Source organism: Mytilus edulis, chromosome 5, assembly GCF_963676685.1.
Source record: "Mytilus edulis chromosome 5, xbMytEdul2.2, whole genome shotgun sequence".
NCBI lineage: Eukaryota > Metazoa > Mollusca > Bivalvia > Mytilida > Mytilidae > Mytilus > Mytilus edulis.
The window spans coordinates 34,885,370-34,909,166 of NC_092348.1; the positions used below are offsets into that span (position 1 = coordinate 34,885,370).

The window sequence follows — 23,797 nt, forward strand, 5'->3', positions numbered from 1 at the left end:
GAGTTGTATTTCAAAACTCCGACACAACTAATCGTTGGACATTATCTCTGTTAAGAAAAAGAAAAAGACAAATATGGGTTCACGACAGACACGTTTTATTGCTACACATTCTAAATTTAAAGTTACTTTATCTGAGTTATTTCCCCTAATGTAACAAAGTAGGGAAAAAATGAATAAAACAAAATTATTTTTTTTTTTTTTTGTTGCTGTAAAAGTTATCAAAGGTACCAGGATTATAATTTAGTACGCCAGACGCGCGTTTCGTCTAGATAAGACTCATCAGTGACGCTCATATCAAAATATTTATAAAGTCAAACAAGTAAAAAGTTGGAGAGCATTGAGGATCCAAAATTCAAGAAAGTTGTGCCAAATACGGCTAAGGTAATCTATGCCTGGGCTGTAAAATACAGCCCTAAATTTATATGACAAACACACAATCTTCTGTACTACCATGAAAAGTGTTACACTAGAATTACATTAGTATGACATTTAATACTAGTTTGTTGGTTAATTTATAGTGTACATTTGTTAATCACATAAAGTGTATATCGAAAAAAAAAATCTTCATCCTCTTGATAATTTTATTTTGGCATGGCAAAAGGTCATTGTTTTTTCTGGAATAGATTCTAACGTCTTTGCCCTAGACCATTGAATGTGTATTATTTTATTTTTTGATGCGGGCCCCATGTGAGCTTTTGCCATCACTTGGCGTCCGTCGTCGTCCTTCGTCTGTCGTGGTCGACTATCGTCGTAAACTAGTTAAAAAATCTTCTCCTCTGAATCTACTGGGCCAAATACCTTTAAGATTTAACTAAATGTTTCTTAGGGTATCTAGATTATAAATTGTATCAGAAGTTTTGATCCATTGACAAGTATGGACGCAATGGCTAAAAATAGAACCTATGGGTCAAATACAATTTTTGGCTTATATCTCAAAAACTAAAGCTATAAGAGCAAATCTGACACGGGTTAAAATTGTTCAATTGGTCAAGATCTATCAGCCCTCAAATTTCCAGACGAATCGAACAATCCATTGTTGTGTTGCTGCCATTAAATTGTTCGTTTTAACGAAATTTCGCAGTTTTTTGTTATTATTTTGAATATCATTATAGATAGATATAAACTGTTAACACCAATAATGTTCAGCAAGATCTACAAAAAAGTTAATACGACCAAAATTGTCAATAATTTTAAGGAGTTATTGCTCTTGAAAGACAATTTTACACAATTTGTTCATCAAGTTTGGCAACATTTAAAAATCTTCTCGTTTGAAATGCAGGTGATCGATTTATAACAGGGGTTTTCGTTGTTCCTGTTATATTTAGAATTCGGGGGGAAAGTCGCTTGATACTGATGAAACAAAATTAAGTTTACTAGCTTTACGATGGTTTATATATAAGTTCTTCAATAGTGCAATGCATTAATTACAATAAAAGTTCAGCGGTATATATTTCGAAAAGACAAAACAAATGGTAATTCCAATAAATGTTCTATACTAAACACAATGAATGTAAATGTAAATGCACGGCGTCCGTACAGCTCGACCACTGTATCCAACTGCTCATTAACATAGAAACAATATAAAATGAATTACGTAATCTTACTTATCATAACCATGTAATTATGAAATTTGTCACGTAATGCTATAAACGAATAATACAATTAAAACATAATATACGATAACAAGAAATAGACAATGCTAGGATTAAAATTGATAAACTTCTTGACGTGAAGGCTAACAATTTTGAGAACAATAGTCGCTTACTGTTAGATAAAGTTTGAATTGATACAAAATAAAACAAAAAAGAAATTATCCCTGTCACAGATTTAGGCTCTTGATAGCCTCTTGTTTTAAATCTCTGCTCTATGGTCGGTTTGTTGTCGCTTTGACACATTCCCCATTTCCTTTCTCAATTTTACTTTTAGATTAGAACCGGTTCTTTGTCCCTTATTAAATTTAGTCTTTTTTGTTAATTGTTTTTTCGTCTTTTTGCCGGTCTGATTGGTCATTATTACATTTTGTTTTTATAATATGCTGCCCTTTGTAACGGGGGAGGGTTGAACAACCGCAAACATGTCAAACACTGCCACACTCTGTTCTTGTCCAAGTCAGGAGCCAGTAATAAAGTGGTTGTCGTGTGTCGCTGTATATCCATACCGTTAGTCTTCCTATTTGAATTGTTTTCCATTTGCCTATTATAGGTGGTATGGGTTTTACTCATAGTTGGATGCAGTACTATGACTTATTGTTACTTATATGATACGTGTGTGTGTCAAAACCTGTCATTTGATTTTAAAAAGACGTAAAAGTTTTATATATTGTAAATAGTATTTTATTTCATATTGTGTATTATATCTATGCATTTTAATAGTCTCTTATAATTCTGTATAGAATGGCTCTCATTTTATCTAGTGTTATTTTGCAATGTATAAAGAGTGATTGTACTTAGTGAGTGATGAGACTTTAATAAAACATTGAATCGAATTGAATATAACCCAAGCAGAGATCTCTTATGATTTTATATAAAATAATTCTCATATAATGGTATCAACAGGTTTGGTACATTCATAACTATATGGTAAGCATACATTTACTGAGTGAATGACAGAAAATCAACGTACAAAAAGTCACAGGACAAATATGCAGTTTAATAATAATTTTTCATTTAAGAAAACACTTATTTTTTTTTTTAATTGTACTTTTCTTGTTATATTTCATAAAGTGCGACTTTGTCAACTAAATTTATTTTAAAATATGAAAAATGATCAATGGTTGTTAAAAAACAAAATGTCAAAGTGGCTTGGTACTTAAACAGCTTCATGGTACCAAGTTCTGTATCCTTGGCATGGTTACCTTTATTCATCAAGTCTAATAAACAATATCCTGGACTGTAAAATGAATGTATGTATTAAAAAGTAAATATTTCAAGATTTTTATATTCTAAAACAAGTGAATACATATTATTTGTGGCTTTTTGTCTCAACTTTGTGACTAGTTTCTGTGAGACATTTTGTTCTGTGACTTCCCTCCTCTTTATGTAGAAAGAAGTAATTATAAACAAAAAAGATTAACATATTCTCGTCATGAATATACATTTAATATGATAACTTTTGACTATTTTTTTTGTTTTGTTTTGTAGACATAATGCTTCGTCAAGAGATTCCAACTTTGTCCTTACTGCCACCAGTGTCACCATTTAGTGAGTCATCCAATAGTAGTACAGATGAACTCGTCAGAATTGCAAGGTATGTGTACATTTTATATTTTTACAGAGAAATATATGTCGTATGTCTCGATTTACATAAGGTGTTACACTTCTAGAGCAGAAGACTTTTGTAATCTTTAAGTTATACTTCAACCTGATTCATGAACCGCAAAATGTTTTGGAAATTTGTCAGTAAGTTATACAAATCGGAGCAAAGAAGTCATCAGACTATTAAAAGGAATGTGCGATATGATTGCCAATGAGAAAACTATCAACCAGATTTCCAAATGGATATATGAAATCATAGATTACCCTCAACAAGGAATCAAATATGACGTGCTTCATCAAGTTCGTTTTGTAAACAGACCCATGCTCTAAATTTAATAAAATGTGTATGCACATGTGTATATTGTCTACTGCAGAATAATGAATCTATCGCTCGGGCAAAACTAATCACGAATATTATGCCTACCCATGTTTAAACTACAATAACGTATTATAGCTTACATCAATTATTTCTTAAATTGTAAAACACTCACACTGTTGAGTCAGCTACTAAACGCGTTGACCTGAAAAATGTGAAACAATTCAACAGTTATATTTACTCTTAAAATATGAATTTGTTGCATATATGATCAAAATACTATAGCAGTGGAAAAATTAAACAAGGAAACGGTCAGTAAGATACACACAAACTTTCAACCATTTTTTTTTCCAATTCAAACATATAGTTGTGAAATTATTTTGTCTTATAATATTCACTGACAGTTAAAGAGGTTTGACCGTCAACTTCTACTTAATTTATATATAAAGACTAGGGACATTTTCAGAAAGTCTTAATATCTTACATAGGCTAACATCTTCTACTTAATTTATATATAAAGACTAGGGACAGAAAGTCTTAATATCTTACATAGGCTAACATCTTCTACTTAATTTATATATAAAGACTAGGGACATTTTCAGAAAGTCTTAATATCTTACATAGGCTAACATCTTCTACTAAATTTATATATAAAGACTAGGGACATTTTCAGAAAGTCTTAATATCTTACATAGGCTAACATCTTCTACTTAATTTATATATAAAGACTAGGGACATTTTCAGAAAGTCTTAATATCTTACATAGGCTAACATCTTCTACTAAATTTATATATAAAGACTAGGGACATTTTCAGAAAGTCTTAATATCTTACATAGGCTAACATCTTCTACTTAATTTATATATAAAGACTAGGGACATTTTCAGAAAGTCTTAATATCTTACATAGGCTAACATCTTCTACTTAATTTATATATAAAGACTAGGGACATTTTCAGAAAGTCTTAATATCTTACATAGGCTAACATCTTCTACTTAATTTATATATAAAGACTAGGGACAGAAAGTCTTAATATCTTACATAGGCTAACATCTTCTACTTAATTTATATATAAAGACTAGGGACAGAAAGTCTTAATATCTTACATAGGCTAACATCTTCTACTTAATTTATATATAAAGACAAGGGACAGAAAGTCTTAATATCTTACATAGGCTAACATCTTCTACTTAATTTATATATAAAGACTAGGGACAGAAAGTCTTAATATCTTACATAGGCTAACATCTTCTACTTAATTTATATATAAAGACTAGGGACAGAAAGTCTTAATATCTTACATAGGCTAACATCTTCTACTTAATTTATATATAAAGACTAGGGACAGAAAGTCTTAATATCTTACATAGGCTAACATCTTCTACTTAATTTATATATAAAGACTAGGGACAGAAAGTCTTAATATCTTACATAGGCTAACATCTTCTACTTAATTTATATATAAAGACTAGGGACAGAAAGTCTTAATATCTTACATAGGCTAACATCTTCTACTTAATTTATATATAAAGACTAGGGACAGAAAGTCTTAATATCTTACATAGGCTAACATCTTCTACTTAATTTATATATAAAGACTAGGGACAGAAAGTCTTAATATCTTACATAGGCTAACATCTTCTACTTAATTTATATATAAAGACTAGGGACAGAAAGTCTTAATATCTTACATAGGCTAACATCTTCTACTTAATTTATATATAAAGACTAGGGACAGAAAGTCTTAATATCTTACATAGGCTAACATCTTCTACTTAATTTATATATAAAGACTAGGGACAGAAAGTCTTAATATCTTACATAGGCTAACATCTTCTACTTAATTTATATATAAAGACTAGGGACAGAAAGTCTTAATATCTTACATAGGCTAACATCTTCTACTTAATTTATATATAAAGACTAGGGACAGAAAGTCTTAATATCTTACATAGGCTAACATCTTCTACTTAATTTATATATAAAGACTAGGGACAGAAAGTCTTAATATCTTACATAGGCTAACATCTTCTACTTAATTTATATATAAAGACTAGGGACAGAAAGTCTTAATATCTAACATAGGCTAACATCTTCTACTTAATTTATATCTTCTACTTAATTTATATATAAAGACTAGGGACAGAAAGTCTTAATATCTAACATAGGCTAACATCTTCTACTTAATTTATATATAAAGACTAGGGACAGAAAGTCTTAATATCTTACATAGGCTAACATCTTCTACTTAATTTATATATAAAGACTAGGGACAGAAAGTCTTAATATCTTACATAGGCTAACATCTTCTACTTAATTTATATATAAAGACTAGGGACAGAAAGTCTTAATATCTAACATAGGCTAACATCTTCTACTTAATTTATATATAAAGACTAGGGACAGAAAGTCTTAATATCTTACATAGGCTAACATCTTCTACTTAATTTATATATAAAGACTAGGGACAGAAAGTCTTAATATCTTACATAGGCTAACAATATCAGCGCTCCATGTTTGTACTTTTGTTTCAATAATATGACTTATCATAAACGCAAAAAGAATGAAACCGATTTTGAGTGTTTTCAAAATGAGGGACATTCTTTACTAAAACCACTGTTGTGTTCAGATTATCTATACGTCGTGAGTTTAACAGATGTTTAACGTTCGTTCTGTTGGTTGTTATATAATTTTATTTTCACAGCAACGATATGAACATATAATAAATAATTGTTGAAAACTGTTATAATGAATATTCTGTAGTCCGTTTTGATGTCAAAATGCTAGATTTCGACATTTTTGGATGAAATATACTTTATAGCTTGTTGTTCGGTGTGAGCCAAGGCTCCGTGTTGAAGGCCGTACTTTAACCTATAATGGTTTACTTTTTAAATTGTTATTTGGATGGAGAGTTGTCTCATTGGCACTCACACCACATCTTCCTTTATCTATAAACAAAATTGGACCTGTATTTCCTTCTTTATGAGTAGTAAATTTTCAACATCTTAATAAGAAAATAAACATTCTTCAATCAGACATGTCCTCACTTAGGTTTTTTTCTCTTTTCTGTTTTATACATCGATTGATCTAAAAATTAACTAACCTATAACAAATGTATATTTGATTCTTTATATGGAATCTTTCAAACTTGCAACATTATTCGCGTTTGATTACAGATACTTTTTTAGTAAAAAGATAACTACATGTACGTTGTGATATTCATTTTTTTTTTAATCTCTAATGCTGATACCATGTCCGTTCTTACATTGTTAACCTGCTTAATTTTAATTATATATTCTTTTTTACAGTCAAAGGGTTATAGCATCACAGCATCAATACATGGCTATAGTATCTGATGGAAGCCAATCTGACAACTCTGACATCTCTGCTACAACTGCATCAACTACCCAAAGTATAGAAAGTGTAAACAGGTAAGTTATCTTAGTTTTACATACATGAATCAATTCATAGGGATATAATTGTTAAGGAGGCTGCAATAAACAAAAATATACAGTCGTACATTTGCCCAACTTTACTCTGGTATATAATCGACCGTTTCGCTAATATAAAGGGAACTTGTGATTGGTCGATGTCTATCTAATGGGTTTTTCGATTGTTGTTTAGTATTTGCAATATAAATCAGGCCGATGTTGTTTTTTTTTTTTTTTTTTTTTTTTTTATGCCCCACCTACGATAGTAGAGGGGCATTATGTTTTCTGGTCTGTGCGTCCGTTCGTTCGTTCGTTCGTTCGTCCGTCTGTCCCGCTTCAGGTTAAAGTTTTTGGTCGAGGTAGTTTTTGATGAAGTTGAAGTCCAATCGACTTCAAACTTGGTACACATGTTCCCTATGATATGATCTTTCTAATTTTAATGCCAAATTAGAGATTTTACCCCAATTTCACGGTCCACTGAACATAGAAAATGATAGAGCGAGTGGGGCATTCGTGTACTGAGGACACATTCTTGTTTTCATCAATTTTTCGTTGTTTTTATATATATATTACTTTGGGGGGGGGGGGGGGGGGGTATTTATTATACGTTTGAAATAAAATATTTGTTTGAGAAAAAATATGTGCTACAAAAGATAGATCTTCGGTTATTTAACTAATAGTCTTGTGTTGATAAAGTTGATAAAGTATCACATGAAAAAAACGACAATTATTTTTAAAAATTATATTCGTAAATGAAAATTACAAATCTAGCGATATAGTATGTGACACATTCTTCACCAACCTATGCACATGATGCTTAACTGTGTTGCAAGATATTAGAAATTGAGACCCTGATTAAAAAATCAATTACAGAGGGTTTTTTTCAAATTTTTTTTCAGTAGAAAGCATTTCTACACATGAGAATATTACCTTTTGAAAAAAGTAGTACAAAAAGTCAGAAAAACTTTATCTGTATTAAATTAAAATTGTTTTTCTTTACTAGATCTAAGTAAAACTGAGTAACAGTGGTACTTTATGTCTTTTGTCGTAGTTAAGTTTGTTCTTCAAACCAATCTTATGAGTAAAGATATTTCAAATTGACCTTTAGTTTGGTCTTATGTTATACTGTTAAACACCCCTGTAACAAGTGACGGTTGATCCCGCTCGTCCGTCTCAAAGTATTCAGTATGGAACTCAGTTGTTGACGTTGGTTGTTGTCTTTCATGTTTTTCGTTTAGTACATACCGTTTCGTGTATATATGTTACAGTAAATAGGTGAAATTAGGAATTACACGTAATTACTAAACATTTCAGTAAATACCTGTAATTACTAGCCAATTTAGTAAATACATGTATTTACTAGTTGTTTCAGTGATTACTGGTAATTACTGATTTTTTTTGTCATATTTACAGCTATTTACTAACTTGATGTTTTTGTTTTAAAATGAAAAACATAATTCAAGATACCAAATAAGAAAGTAAAGGGTAGGGATTTTAAGGGAGCTTACTTAAGGATGTAGGAATATAAGGCACATCAAAAGTGCATACTCTTTAGTGTTTGTGAATTGAATCTGGAAAATGGTTATTTTATAGGTCTTGTAACTCCGTCACTATATGCATTTATATATGCAAGACAATGATATCAATCCAATTTGATTTTCATAATTTTGTTAAACTAAAATCTCAATCATGCACTGTGGTTTAAAACTTTAAAATAACTTTCTCCAAATATCCTGGATTTCTACCAAACTTGGACAGAAGCTAAATGTTTATGATCATAAGATAATATCCGAAAGTAAAGTTTGTAAAAAAAATCCTTTTTTTCCCTATACATCTATATTACTTATAAACATCATAAATGGCCTAGTTTTTTTCCCAGTTAACATTACAGTTAAAGATTTTAAAACATTAGATTTTATAAACCATCCTGGATTTTTACCCAATTTTGACAGAAGCTTCTTATAGTACTTAAGTCAAAAGATAGTATCTAGAGGAAAATTTTAATATTTGTTCCTCATTTTCGTTGAACCTGCGATTAACAGCAAAAGTAGGTGAGACTATTTGTTCTGCAAAACTCTTACAATTGTAATAGCTTAATACATCGATAACCCATCTCCAGTTAGGGGTTGAATTGAAGGTCACATGAATACGTATTCAATGAGGTCCAAATATTCACTAGCAAGTGCACAACTCATCAACCTTGTTTCGCAGCTAATTTAACAAAATAGAACCAGATTGGCTGCTAACAGTGAATAATAATTTCACTATATCATTTTTATTAATGATTTAACAATAAAAAAATATAATTTTTTTTTTTTATATCTGGAAGCTAATGCACATAACAGTTCATTCCAGTTCTTAACCTACATAACGTTATCTTATCTTTATAAGTTAATAAGTCTAAATATTCTTCAAACTCAAATTTTTTTTTTTAAAGTTAAAACATTATGCTTTGGGAGAATTTTCCATTTCTGATTTCCATGTCTGCTGAAATTGGTCAAAAATTCTCTGTTTAATGCCATTTTGGATTAAAACTAAAGTTACTTTGATTTAACCAAATATTTGAAAGTCCATATTTATTCAAGATATTTTTAATACAAATCAACTATTCAATATTTTAAACGTACTAACTGATCTTGTAGTTAGTATTACCATATAACTTTTGATCATCTGACCATAATACAACATTGTTTTAGCAGTCAGTAAATAGGTGTAATAATTCATTTTAAAATTAGTTATTACTGGTAATAACTGGGCCGTTTCAGGAATTACTTGTATTAACTAAGTGCATCGGGAATTACCTGTAATTCCTAAATTTTAGTAATTACATGTAATTCCTAATTTCACCTATTTACTGTAACATATATACCAGGTCCGTTAACAATGCGGTATGGGTTTTGTTTATGTTTATTATTATTTTTTTTATATACATCCACGGCATTCTGATTTAGGTTGTTTCAATAAAAAACATACCACATCTTCTTATTCTCTATAAGTGTCACCGAATGACATTATCAAATTACTTTCGCCATTTGAAGCTTACAGCTGTCATTTCGTTTAAAAAGTAGAATGAATTTGAGAAAAAATTTAAGACCGATATTGTCGATAGCGAGAATTATAGTTAAATGGAATTCAAATGAGTATATGGCATACAAAAAGTAGCATGACAGTTTTAAACAACAAAGATTTCCATCTTATGATTTACCCTGCATGATTGAAGTTACAAAAAAGATTTACGTTTTGCTAGATATCATTTTTAAGACAAACGTGAATAGATTTAAATATGAAAAAAATCAGTGTTTTCCTATTCAAATTGTAGTTATAAAAATTAGTCCTTACTTTAAACATTTTTGTTTTATTTTTTCAGCAATCAGACGTCAACTACTACGAAACCTAGCTATCAGCGTCACCCTAAGCCGCCTTACTCCTATCTTGGCATGATCATCATGGCTATCGAGATGTCTCCTGATAAAGCACTTTCGTTGTCCGAGATCCATCTCTCTCTTGCCAGCATGTTTCCATTCTTCCGAGGCACGTACCGTGGTTGGAAAGATTCAGTTCGTCACACTCTTTCTTCAGGTGCTTGCTTCTTTAAGTGTCTACGTGGCCGTATCAACAAATGGGCTGTTCACCTTCACCTAGCACCTTACAACGCCCTTCTCCGACAAGACACAGCCGTCTCTAGATCCTCATACTGGCCGCCAACCATATATGACTATCTTGGTGTACCCGAAGTAATGTTGCCTGTAAAGTACAACACTGTCTCTTCGTCAGCTATCACTTCTGACAATATCCCGCAGACCAAACGTCCTACAGACTTCAGCATAGATCGTATTCTCACTCCTGAAATAGTAGATGACTCCAGACCACTTCTGACAGATGATACCTCACCAACATTCAACAAGATGACGCTTAAACTAAAGACCCGAAAGACAACTACAAGACGTCACCAAAGCTCACCACTTACAAAACTAGTTTCAGACTCAGCTTCCAAATGGGGTGTTACAGAAGAAATCGCAGTTGACCAACTACGTTCCTTGTGTAAGATTATGGACACTACTAGTGCTCTACAGCAACATCAATCATCCGAACTATCAGTAAAGTCCGAGATACCATCACCAAGTCCTACCGATACGTCTTACCATTCACATCATAGTGACCTACAAGAGTCTTCGTCTAACCGTTACCAGCTACCATCTGCATCTGATCCAAGTTATTGTACCACTACGCCATCTTTCGATTACCAGTCACAAACCTACCAGCAAACTCTACCATTCTCTACTGTACCGTCTTACACTGCTAACCATCATCATCAATCTTATGCTACGGAGTACCTACAACAACTCTATGCAGCTCATCAATACCAACAACTATATGCAGCTCATCAACAGTATGCACAACAGCAACAACTTTATACTCAGCAACTATACCAACAACAACTAGTGGCCCAGCAATGTGTTTACCAGCCTAGTTTCCAAAGTTACCAACAGAATGCTTTCTTCCAAGTACCAGCTGATTTCAACACATCTGCAGTTGACCTGTCATCCCCTTCCTGTCAGTAGTTTATCAAATATGAACACACAACTGAAAAGTTTATCAAATATGAACAATTATATAACTGAAAGTTTATCAAATATGAACAATTATATAACTGAAAGTTTATCAAATATGAACAATAACTGAAAGTTTATCAAATATGAACAATTATATAACTGAAAGTTTATCAAATATGAACAATAACTGAAAGTTTATCAAATATGAACTATAACTGAAAGTTTATCAAATATGAACAAACAACTGAAAGTTTATCAAATATGAACAATAACTGAAAAGTTTATCAAATATGAACAAACTACTGAAAAGTTTATCAAATATGAACAAGCAACTGAAAAGTTTATCAAATATGAACAAATGACTGAAATATTTATCAACTACATGTATGAACAAATGACTGAAATATTTATCAACTACATGTATGAACAAATAATTGAAATGTTTATCAAATATGAACAAGTATTACTGAAAAGTTTTATCAAATATGAACAAACTAAAAGCTTAATCTTGGTGCCTTGTTCAAATTAATTTTTTAACCCAAATTTACATCAAATGTAAGCAATTAGTATTATTATTGTTGAAGTAAAATTTATAGACTGAAGTTAATGAAGTAATACTATAATGTTTTAGACAGTTAAGATAATATTGTGATTTGTATATTTATTTATCAATTAAAACGAATGTATATATATGTATATGATATGAACATAATAAATAATTTATTTTGATTATGATTACTGGTTCTTCTCAAACCCTAAGTCAAAAAAAGTCAGTTGACGATTCAACTACTCAACGAGTGGGCCTGGTGGCTTAAAATATTTATTTATTATTAAGTTATAGCCCTTAACCTAGCCATCAAGTATAAACCAGGTCTATCATCGACTTGTTTTTTAACCTATAAATGTATTATAAACTATGGAGAAAGAATTATGATATTATGTATTGAAGTACAATAACATAACAAAAGAATGTCGCAATAAAACATGCTGACCATGTGCATGTTATCATTGCAGTAAAAGTGCATTATCAAAATATAAGATCATTACTTCAAAAGATGTGTTGATTGATGGCGATGTAAAGTATCGTCAGAAGACACGAGGTGTGTCGCAGTGATCCTTTACTTGACAAATTAAAGCAAATACGTGTATTGATGTTTAGATTTATTTTACTTTTCACAATTACTAGTACATACAAAGGAAGCCTATAATGAACCATTTTATGTATAAAAAAGAAGATGTGGTATGATTACCAATGAGATAACTCTCCACAAAAGACCAATGACACAACAATTAACAAATATAGGTCACCGTACGGCCTTCATTAATGAGCAAAGCCCATTTAAGGGATGTGTAACGGTATACCGTTGTCTATCAGTCCGCCCCTCGCAGACACGTCGGATGACAACTTGGAAACGATTTCACCAATTTTCCTGAAACTCCGGTAACATGTTTCAAAACTACTGACGTGAGTTTTCTTTCGATTTAAAACAAATCTGTTTGGGTATTTGGACTTTATTTATAAAATAAGTAATTTTCTAATTGGTTTAAAAATACTTCAAAATATTCTCTTTAAAGAAGGTTGTGTGCTACGTAGCGATCTGATCTGATCAGTCAAACCATTACAAATGATTTTATAGATTAGTTAAAAGTTGAGCTTTTATGCCACTGTCTCATGTTATGATGAGAATTGAACTCTCACAAATATGTTTTACTCTGTCGCATTCCTAATGTGACTGTCCTATTTCGCGGTTGGTTGCTGTCCATCATACACATGTATTTGGGTTTTTCCCGTTTATTGTATTGTCATAAATCTGGCAGATGGTGTTCTTGTTTTTTTTTTACATTTTGTCATGGTTATTTTTTTATCTTACAAATAATTGGACAATGCACGTTGTTAAGGTCATACACTTCATTTTGACTTGGTGGGTAGTGAGTGTTCTCAATGGCAATTATGACAAATCTCCTTAGATCTCAGTTATCCCCCTTAGTATCATTCATTAGAATAAGGTACTAGTATTAAAATACATAGAATAATGTTCAGAAAAAAAACAACTTATATTCATCAAACGGTATAATAGAAATAAACGAATATAGGTACATGCAACACACTATATACCTTTTAATAATTTAAGCAACCAATGTATGTAATAATCTTTTGAGGGGAAATGTTCGTGACTTCGAAAATCATTCTGATATCTGCATCTGTAGTCCGAAGATTTTTTTACAGCACCATATCATGGTTGAATTTGCCGACTTCAAAAAAGACATACTTAAGTGAAAGGTTAAAGAGAACCCGTCAAAACAGACAAAAACAAGAATGTGTCCATAGTACACTCGCAATATATATCATTTTACATGTTCAGTGGACCGTGAAATTGGGGTCAATACTTTAAGTTGGCATTAAAATTAGAAAGATCATATCATAGAGAACATGTAAACTAATTTTCAAGTTGATTGACTTCAACTTCGTCAAAAACTACTTTGACCAAAACCTTTAACCTGAAGCGAGACGAACGGACGCACGGACGGACAGACGGACGGACGGACGGACGGACGGACAGACGGACAGACTGATCACTATAGGGGACCCGCCTTTGGCGGGGCCCTAATTAATAAAGTTTCCTGTAATTCTCCTAACGCTCAATAATGAATATGAGAATTTTCGGATCGTTTTTGGGTCTTCTTCGTAGTCCGCATTTAAATCATACTGATTTCTTTCAAACCACAAAGACAACTATTTGGATTTAAAAAACTTAGCTTTAATATCAGGGTGTAAACTACAGGATAAAAACACTGACATACAAAGTCAGAAATATTAATTTAGTACTCGCTACAAAACAGGAGAAAAGCTTGGCAAACCTTGCTTTTTCTTCCATTGTTAAAGCTTAAATACAAATATATTTAGTTTTTGTCCAGCAAGGGACAACAATTATATACTATTAAGGCGCGGTTGTATAATGGCCTACTCATATAATAGAATTGAGTTGTTTGGGCGATGAACAGTACAAAACATGGATATTTCTATTATGTCGCTTCGAAGATCTTGTAACAAAATACAATGGATTAAAAAAAGAGAATCAAAGACTAAATTGATTCTAAAATGGAATTTACTCTTAAATAGTTTACATGCTCCACAAAAGAAGAAAGAAATATCCATGTTCTTGATGTTCTGTAGACGTGTTTCAGACTATTGTTCCGGGGTCAACAACACAATACCGCGTATGAGCACCGAACTACAATGTACAAAAATCAGCTATTACTAAGAAACAATGAAGACACTTATCTTGTATGTACATCATTTACACGTTCAATTCTTTTTAGTCATATTATGCGTCATAAATAATAATTATGATTAATTTACATATTTCGAAGTATGTCAAAGCAAAAATATGATGATAAGGCAGTTTTAAGGTCAATCATAAAATTATATATCACTGCTTAGTACAACTATATAAAGAATATTTCATTATGCCTCTTGCACATGCATGTTAAATGTTCCACCAAGGAATTCAATACTACGGAGCAACTTAAGTGACATATAAATATAAATATTTTCATTTGCCAAGAAAAAATGGTACGCACAACACTGGCACTTGCGACTTTCATATACTGATGATTGCAATTTTCAAAAACATGCTTGCGACTTTGAAAAATGGTACTCACGAGTTTCAAAAATGGTGCGCCCCAATTTTAAACTCCTGAGCACCAGTTTTTAAACTTCGCACCAGTTTTTAAACTTCGCACCAGTTTTTAAAAATCCCGCACACGACTTCAACACTGTTGCGGTGAACTCGACTTTTTAGAAGATGTGCAGGACTTTCAAAATGATGCACACCAGTTCTGATACTAGTGTGTACCATTTTTTACCTTCGTGAGCACCATTTTCGAAAGTCGTGCTAACCGGGTTTTGCAAGTCATGCACCAGCGTCGAAATGCGCATGACTTTCAAAACTTGTTTGCACGAAATTTTAATACTGGTGCAAACGACTTTCAAAATCTGGTGCGCACGGCTTTCAAAATGGCGCGCAGGAATTTCAAAACTGACAAACACGACTTTCGAAATCGTGCTCTCAGCTTTTAGACAAAATTTGACTGCCTCTATACGAACGTCAGCGCGAGTTTGATAATCATACGCACTATTTTAAAAATCATTGATTAACATCATTTTTAAAGTCCTGCGCTCCAGTTTTTGAAAGTCGTGTGCACGATTTTTAAACTGATGCGCACCATTGTCTGGCAACAACAAAGTTTGATAAACAATTTTCTTGCAAATTACCAGTCTAGTTGAAATTCAACAAGAATAAACACATATTTTATTTTTGAATATAACTGACTAAGTTAAAGACCATTGGTAAAAGCGTACGTAGTTTCTGTTATAAAAACATTGATTTTAAACGCAGTTTGTTGGAATCTAACAAATTAATGTTATCTTTTTTTTTCTTTAAATATTCTTTGATTTTTTTTCTCGGTATATACATTGTAGTAATATTCCTACGTGAACTGGTGGTTTGTAACACAGGATTGTATAATCGACTAGTTTGGTTGGAGTCATAGACACTTTTATCATTACTGGCTAGCATGCTCTGGCAAATAAAGAAAGCTAAGTGTGTAAATATGCCTCTACATTATTCAAGACTCATACAAAGCCTCATTGCGGCAGCACATTGTGATTACAGTCTAGCGTCTTATGTTTAATTGTAGAGGATATCGGAGCAGCAAGGGTCTCAATCATTCATTGCATAGGCCAACCAGGCGTGTGAACATGTCCATGCACTCTTCAACATGCCCAAGCTATGGACAAATAGCATCACAGGGAATGTAACCCATACAGCAAATCTCGCCTAGCTAATCGTCAGACAAAGAAACAAAAGTAGTAGCAGCTGATTATACTGAAAAACAAGATACTTCAAGAAATTAGCATGAGGTTAAGATTTTGGAGAATTTTTAAAAATCGTAAGAACAATGTATGCTACAGGTACTGAAACCAAATCTTAGAAAACTAAAGGTGAACGTCCCAAAACCACATGGAGACGTTCTGTCGTGACAGAGAGAACAACGCTTGGAGGGGAAAAGTTGGGTTACAACAAGGACAACAGCTAAAGACCGTGCAAAACAGAAAGCATTTTCCGGGCCTAAATACCGGTTGGATTTTAGAGGATGGGTGAAGTGAGGTGAATATTTCTCCATAATTTCAATACTATTTATGTTTACATATAACCGAGCATATAACACAACATATAACCAATCGGAACGTCTCGGTAGTATTTTTTTTTTAAATCAGATGATTTACATATTGATGACTGAATACTAGTAAAACATTGCAAATTAAAGTTTAAAACTTGAAATAAAGGTTAATAAGTTCAGATCGTGTCGTTGACAGTTCACAGCCTTCGTTTGAAAAACTCTTTTTTACCGTACAATATAAAAACATTCAATTGGGTCGCAACCATCAAAGTTCCTTATCCTTGTAAAAATTTCAGCAAACTAAAGATGGTTTATGTTTTTATGTACGAACAAGATAATTCTTTGTATGAACATAAGTTGTATATTAACTGCGGTATTTTTCGTGTAAAAGCTTTTTTTCTACTATATCTTGATGAAAGTAAACAATATGTAAATCATATATCATTTCAGCATTATATATTGACTAACGACTTTGTTCTGCTGTCGTCGAGGCACTTAAAAGACGGAAACCATGGTAGGTAAATTGTAATATTCGAAACAATTAAATTCTTATCATTATATGTGCTATTTTAAGTTTGCGTCTGATTAGCATTAATAAAACCATATTTTAATTTTATCTATTGTCATTAAATATTTACAATGTTTGTGGCAATACAAGTTTAAACAAACAATAAACAACCAAATAATAACAAAACAGTTTACGAATATTAATCAAAAACATACAAAAACATAAGTGATAAATTTAAAATATTACAATATTCATTATAGTAAGTATATTTTGCTATTGACAGATTTTAAGGCGGTTAAATGTAAATAACCTTTTATTCGTTATTTTTTCAGGACATTCTACCAATATTTCTGTTCATACAGACTTTGTACACATTACACACTGATGGACTGGTGACACAGATACCTTTACCAAAGAATTTGTACGATTGTCTAGATCAGAAGTCGGACAATACGTCAACAATTCCATCTAGAACTATTCAAAGTTTCTGTATATCCAACTTCGTAGAGACAACCGCTACATGGTCTACAAATATTACAGATCCAAATGTTAGGAATTATATCACGTCTTTGTTACGGGGAGTGGTGAGGGAAGCAGAGCTGGACGACCCGTCAAGACAAAAGCGACAAGTATTCGGAGGACCTGTCAGGAGGGAAGTGAGAGCGGCGCCTTATCAGTACAACTGGCGTCAATATGCATTAGCCGTGCGCAGACTGAAAAACTCGTTCGTAAGTAGATCAGAAATAAAGCATCTCGTTCGTACGTATACGTATGTCCGAAATAAATTAGCATACAACTGAAAAAAGAAATATATTTTAAAACGATAATTAGACTATTTGTATTTGTTCTGATTGTTTTGAATTCAGAAAAATTATAAAAAGAATAATTATTTTATTTTGAATTCGCTTCATTTTATTTTTGAGTTATTTATTTCCAGAGCGTTAGACAAGACACCAACAACTACGATGTTATAGCTGGTATCCATTCAGGGAGTACCCTAGGCCCAGCACATCAAGGCCCAAACTTTCTAGGCTGGCACAGAATATATCTCTTAATGTAAGCTTATGTTATTTTAACCACTTTTGGTCTTTCACAAAGACTGCCGATTTCAAATTTTATTAGACTTAACGAGACCGGAAAGGGATACTGTTTTATGAAACTATTTGTTATTTGAGTAAAAGTACCAAACGAACAGCTAGAGATTCCTTGTAATTTGCTTCCAGAAGAATTTACGACAGTTTGATCCTGATTGTACTTCTTTTTTATATCCTTGGTATCTTGTTGACAGCTATTGCGTTTAAGTTATAAAGAATACGGTCTGGATACGCAAATATGAGGTTTGAGCCCACGTAAAACTGTTGCAATCGTATAACCATGCGTTGGTTTTATTTATGGTTAGTCTTTGTTTATGTGTCTGGTTTTTTAGGTGGAGTTGGGGATTATGTTTGATGTGGTCTGTTTAGTGTATCACTAATTATAATTCGAAACTTTAGTGTTTCCACGTTAGATTTGTATTTTGTTTTAATTTTTGGTTCTTGATAATATAGAATTATTATTAGTTATATAAGCAAATGATATGTTTGTTGTAAAAAAATTCGTAAGGGTTCCACGGAACCCGGTGTCTCGCCTACTTTTTCTGTTAATCGCAGACTCAACAAAAATGAGGAAAAACACCAATAAAAATTTCCCTCACAATACTGTCTTTTGATTGAAAGAAGCTTCCAAGTTTGGTAAAAAAAATCAGGATAGTTTATGAATCTAATAAATGTTTTATAAACTTTAACTGCAGACTGTATGTAATGTTAACTGGAAGAAAAACTAAGTCCATTTATAAGTAAAATACGGAAAAAAAGATTTTTTTTTTTACAAAATTTACTTCTGAATAATATCTTATGATCAGAAATAAGCTTTTGTCTAAGTTTGGTAGAAATCCAGGATAGTTTAAGAACATTATAAAATTTTAAAAACTTAAACCACAAAGTCCATTTATAAGTAAAATACGGAAAAGTGGAAATTTATTTTTACAAAATTTTCTTCTTGATACTATCTTATGATCATAAACAAGCTTCTGTCCAAGTTTGGTACAAATCAAGGATAGTTTATGAAAGTTATTAAAATCTTTAACCACAGAGTGAATGTAATGTTTCCTCGCAGAAAAAACTAAGTCCATTTATAAGTAAAATACGGAAAAGTGGAAATTTATTTTCACAACATTTTCTTCTTGATACTATCTTATGATCATAAACAAGCTTCTGTCCTAGTTTGGTACATATCAAGGATAGTTTATGAAAGTTATTAAAATTTTAAAAACTTTAACCACAGAGTGAATGTAATGTTTCCTCGCAGACAAACTAAGTCCATTTATAAGTAAAATACGGAAAAAATGGAATTTCATTTTTACAAAATTTACTTCTGGATACTTTCTTGTGATCATAAACAAGCTTCTGTCCAAGTTTGGTAGAAATTCAGTATAGTTTAAGAAAGTTATTAAAATTTCAAAAACTTTAACCACAGAGTGAATATTTGTGGACGCCGCCGACGACGACGACGACGACGCCGACGACGACGGAATGTCGCTTAGTCTCGCTTTTTCGACTAAAGTCGAAGGCTCGACAAAAATCACTTAAGGGGGCTCGCGGGTCTAAATCAAATTTTTTATTTAATATAGGATTTCTCTTTATTTTTCTATAAATTAACTTTATCTTATACCTAATAAAAAAATAAAATAAAATAATGGGGTCACCGTTCATTTACGCTCACAATCTGCCTTCGAAAGAAGCATACACTTTTGTTAATGTCCCTTTTTTTTTTGTTGAACTAATAGCAGAAATAGCGGTAATATCGAAATAAAAAAATAACTAAATTACAGAAATCCCTTAAATTTTACAATTATTTAGTTTATGTACAGCTTCATCGAAAACAACAATAAAAAATAAAGGTCACCGATGAGTTAAAAAAGATATTTCAATTTTAATGCCAAAAAATGGAATTTTTGCACCAAAAGGAGATAATTTGGAGCATTTTCAATGATATATACATTTTAAAAGTCACCTGGGGCCAACACGAATTGATTTTTTTTAATGATTTTTGTACCATATGATATAATCACAACTACTAAAGGTAATAAATAAAATTTGTAATGAAAAATAAATGTTTAATTTTTTTCTGAAAATCTTACACCCGTGAGCCTCCTTTTAAATCATGATCACATTCGAATTTTTCGGTTCTATTTCGCGTTTTGAACGAGTATGTCATATTTTTAAAAAAACTTGTCTTTGCTCTATCCTTCTGACTTGAACAGACTCTTGGAAAACTGTTCTATACTAGAGATATCAAGCAAACAACATCAATTACCATTCCTTAAATTTATTAACTACCTTATCATGCGTTATACAACCCGTTAGTTTAAAAGATATTTATTTATTCATGTTGGATTACAAAAAATATGATATCGACAGAAAACATAGATATTATGTGACGCTTATTTTATCTAGACAGTCCTCATCTCTGTGTCATATTAGAATATACACTTGTGTTTATCTTTCAGATTAGAACAGGCTCTTGGAACAACTATTCCTTACTGGGACTCGTCTCTGGACTTTGCAATGGACGACCCGGTTAACACAATTTTGTTTACAGCCAGGTATTTTGGAAATGGTTTCGGTTTTATTACTAATGGACCGTTTGCAAATTTACCGGGAAGGCCAATTTTGCGCAACATTGGAAGTGATGGTACGCTTATTTCAAAACAGGCTATTGCATCTGTTCTCAGTAGAACGCGCCATGCCGAAATTGTTGAACCAAGCACAGCCGGTACAGTACAGTACAGTTTAGAAGCACACCACAACGGTCCGCATGTATGGGTCGACGGAACACTAGCGTCGTTAGCATCGGCTGCATATGACCCGATATTTTTTTGTCATCATGCTTTTATAGATTATATATGGGAACAATTTAGGAGGCGTATACCAAATGCAGAAGCAGACTATCCACCGACAAATGTTGCAGGACATGAACCTTTCAGGTTCATGAACTTCGGAGAATTTCCATTTGCTCCAAGGGTAAGGACATCGGAAGCATATTCAGCGAGATATGCTCGATTGCGATCATATCAACCTGCACCATCATGTCCACGATGCGCAGACAGTCCTGATCTTGTTTGTAATACGGATACCGGAATTTGTGAATCTCGAGTTGCACCGCCCCAAATGAGAATGCAAGCTCCAGCGGCAAGAGGTGCTGCCGGGGCAGCTTCGATAGCAGGATTTACTGCACAAGTTGTATCAGCACCGGACGAGGTGGAGGCAGACACTCCTGAAAGAGCTCAAAATGCTGTTGCGCAGACTGGACCTCTAGCAGCAGGACCAAAGTTTGTATCTCCTTTCCGAGACGGAAGAACAAGAGGTGGGTCTATCCCTGTGGCCCCAGCGGATCCCTCATTAATAAGGGGTAAGAGGAGCGTAGTTGGTGAAATAAACAAGAATCAGTTAAATTCCGTGAAAACAAACCAACAAACTGTTCATTCTGTTAATAATTTTGTCGGTCAAAATAAGAGGGAAATGCCTTATCAAAATTCGTTTATTATAAATGGAAAGAGTGATATAAATCAATGGGTTTTTATGCCAGTTAAAGTTGTCTACATGCAATCCTCGGGAGCCAGTATAGATCCCATTAAAAGTTTAAACCTGCATATTGATCATGATACACACATGTCGAATTCTACTGTCTATAAAAGTCTGGAAAAAATTCCAAACAAGCCCAATCCTGCCGTATATGATAGATGTTCAGACATTACAGCAGGTCCAGACAGAGTTTTTGTTGAGTCGGATGGGATAAATTACTCTGGTCGATATAAAGATTATGCAAAAATCGACCCTTTTCGGCCAGTATCGTCTTCGTTTACCTATATCGGAATAAAAAAGCCTTCAAACGAATCCAGCATTGAAGCATTGATTACAGCGTATGATACATGTGGGCGAGTTTGTAAAGCGAAGTGCCTAGTATTTGGTTCGCGGCCTCCTGTCTATAAGTCATGCGCAGGCTCGATAATGGCTGATACACGGTTTCCGCTTATGTATGGAAGAACTTATAATGAGGCAATGAGGGATTTGTGGATTTTATGGGAATCAACATCGCGAGGAATTAATAACAGAAATATTCCTGTAATGTTTGTTTGCGATCGTGACACATCTTTGCCATGGTACCATGTCTAAAATATTAGGGAATAAAATTTCCATATTATAGTCATAACATATTGTCTTAGTTCTGTTATCATGAATAATATACTTGAAGTCAGGAACATGATGTCCAGTAGCTGTCGATTATTGATGTGGTTCATAAGTGTTTCTCGTTTCTCGTTTCTCGTTTTGTATATAGATTAGACCGTTGGTTCTCCCATTTGAATGATTTTACACTAGTCATTTGTGGGCCCTTTATAGCTTGGTGTCCAAAGATAGCCAAGGCTCCGTGTTGAAGATCGTACTTTGGCTTATAATGGTTTACTTTTATAAATTGTGAGATGGATGGAGAGTTGTCTCATTGGAACTCATACCACAACTTCTGATATCTATGTACTAGTATATGATAATTCATATGTTCATATAACCGGTCAAATGTTGTATTGTTCATCGCATCTTGAAGTTTATGTTTTTGATTACTAGTTTGTTCTAGAAATACTTCAGAGAATTAAGAAGATGTGGCAGGATTGCCATTGTTTAAAGCTCCATCCAACTCTCACTGTCTTAAAAGTAAACAATTAAAATTAGAGTATGGCCTTCAAAATGGAGCCTTGGAGTCATTTATATCATTTGATGAAATACATCATGGGGATAACTTCGATTAAAAAACTACTCAAACTTTTTTGTACAAAATTTGCTTGAAATATTTGCAACTGGACTTCGATAAACTAAGTATCAATCTAGAGATCTCGACAATTCCTCTGTTTTTATAATTAAACAACTTGTATAGGTCTGTGTGTGAGGTCAAAATCTGATTTAGGTAATGTGTGGCCATCTTTGATTTTAAAACTCGGTATAGATTTTCACTGAAATTGGCTGTCTATGTTATATAACCTTCTTTTGGAGATTTATTCGTATATTGAGTTCCTATTTAATCTTAATAATATTAACCAAATTAAGTATATGAGACTTTATCATAAAAATATGTTAAGAGCAAACAACTTAATACTATATTTTCCGAAATTGTGCATAGCGGGCTAGTTTGAAAATGTATTGAGTGCTGCCGGTGAATATGCTTGCCTGGTCCTTACATGTTATTCACAGTGTTGTTGTTAGTGAACGTTGTAAAGGAGGTTTCAAATTTCGCATTTGTTTGTGTATTACAATAAACTACCTAAACTATATAGATTTTACCGCAGACCTACTCTCAAAACAGTAAATATAAGTTTTGAATTGAAAAATACAGTAAAACATACATTTTATTTCATCAAATATTGCCATTTGTTGAATATCACTTTCTTATAACGACTGGCGCATTCTAATATCATGATATATGATGGGTTTTTAAGTCTACAATAACAAAAGTATTGAAAAG

General features: G+C 32.5%; 1 protein-coding gene across 1 annotated transcript; it reads left to right on the forward strand.

Moving 5' to 3' along the window:
* Positions 1–2,542: 2,542 nt before the first annotated feature.
* Positions 2,543–22,501, forward strand: LOC139525065 (uncharacterized). Its single transcript, XM_071320244.1, has 7 exons — positions 2,543–2,555; positions 3,141–3,246; positions 6,878–7,000; positions 10,368–11,505; positions 17,578–17,973; positions 18,183–18,301; positions 20,793–22,501. The coding sequence occupies exons 1-7, from the start codon at positions 2,543–2,545 to the stop codon at positions 22,456–22,458; spliced, it is 3,561 nt and encodes a 1,186-aa protein (XP_071176345.1). The 3' UTR covers positions 22,459–22,501.
* Positions 22,502–23,797: the final 1,296 nt, after the last annotated feature.

What these genes read in the sequence shown, in the direction of transcription:
- LOC139525065 (XM_071320244.1), top strand. An exon ending in GCAGACTGAAAAACTCGTTC is followed by an intron (nt 17,974 to 18,182) that starts GTAAGTAGATCA and finishes ATTTATTTCCAG; the next exon opens with AGCGTTAGACAAGACACCAA. An exon ending in CACAGAATATATCTCTTAAT is followed by an intron (nt 18,302 to 20,792) that starts GTAAGCTTATGT and finishes TTTATCTTTCAG; the next exon opens with ATTAGAACAGGCTCTTGGAA.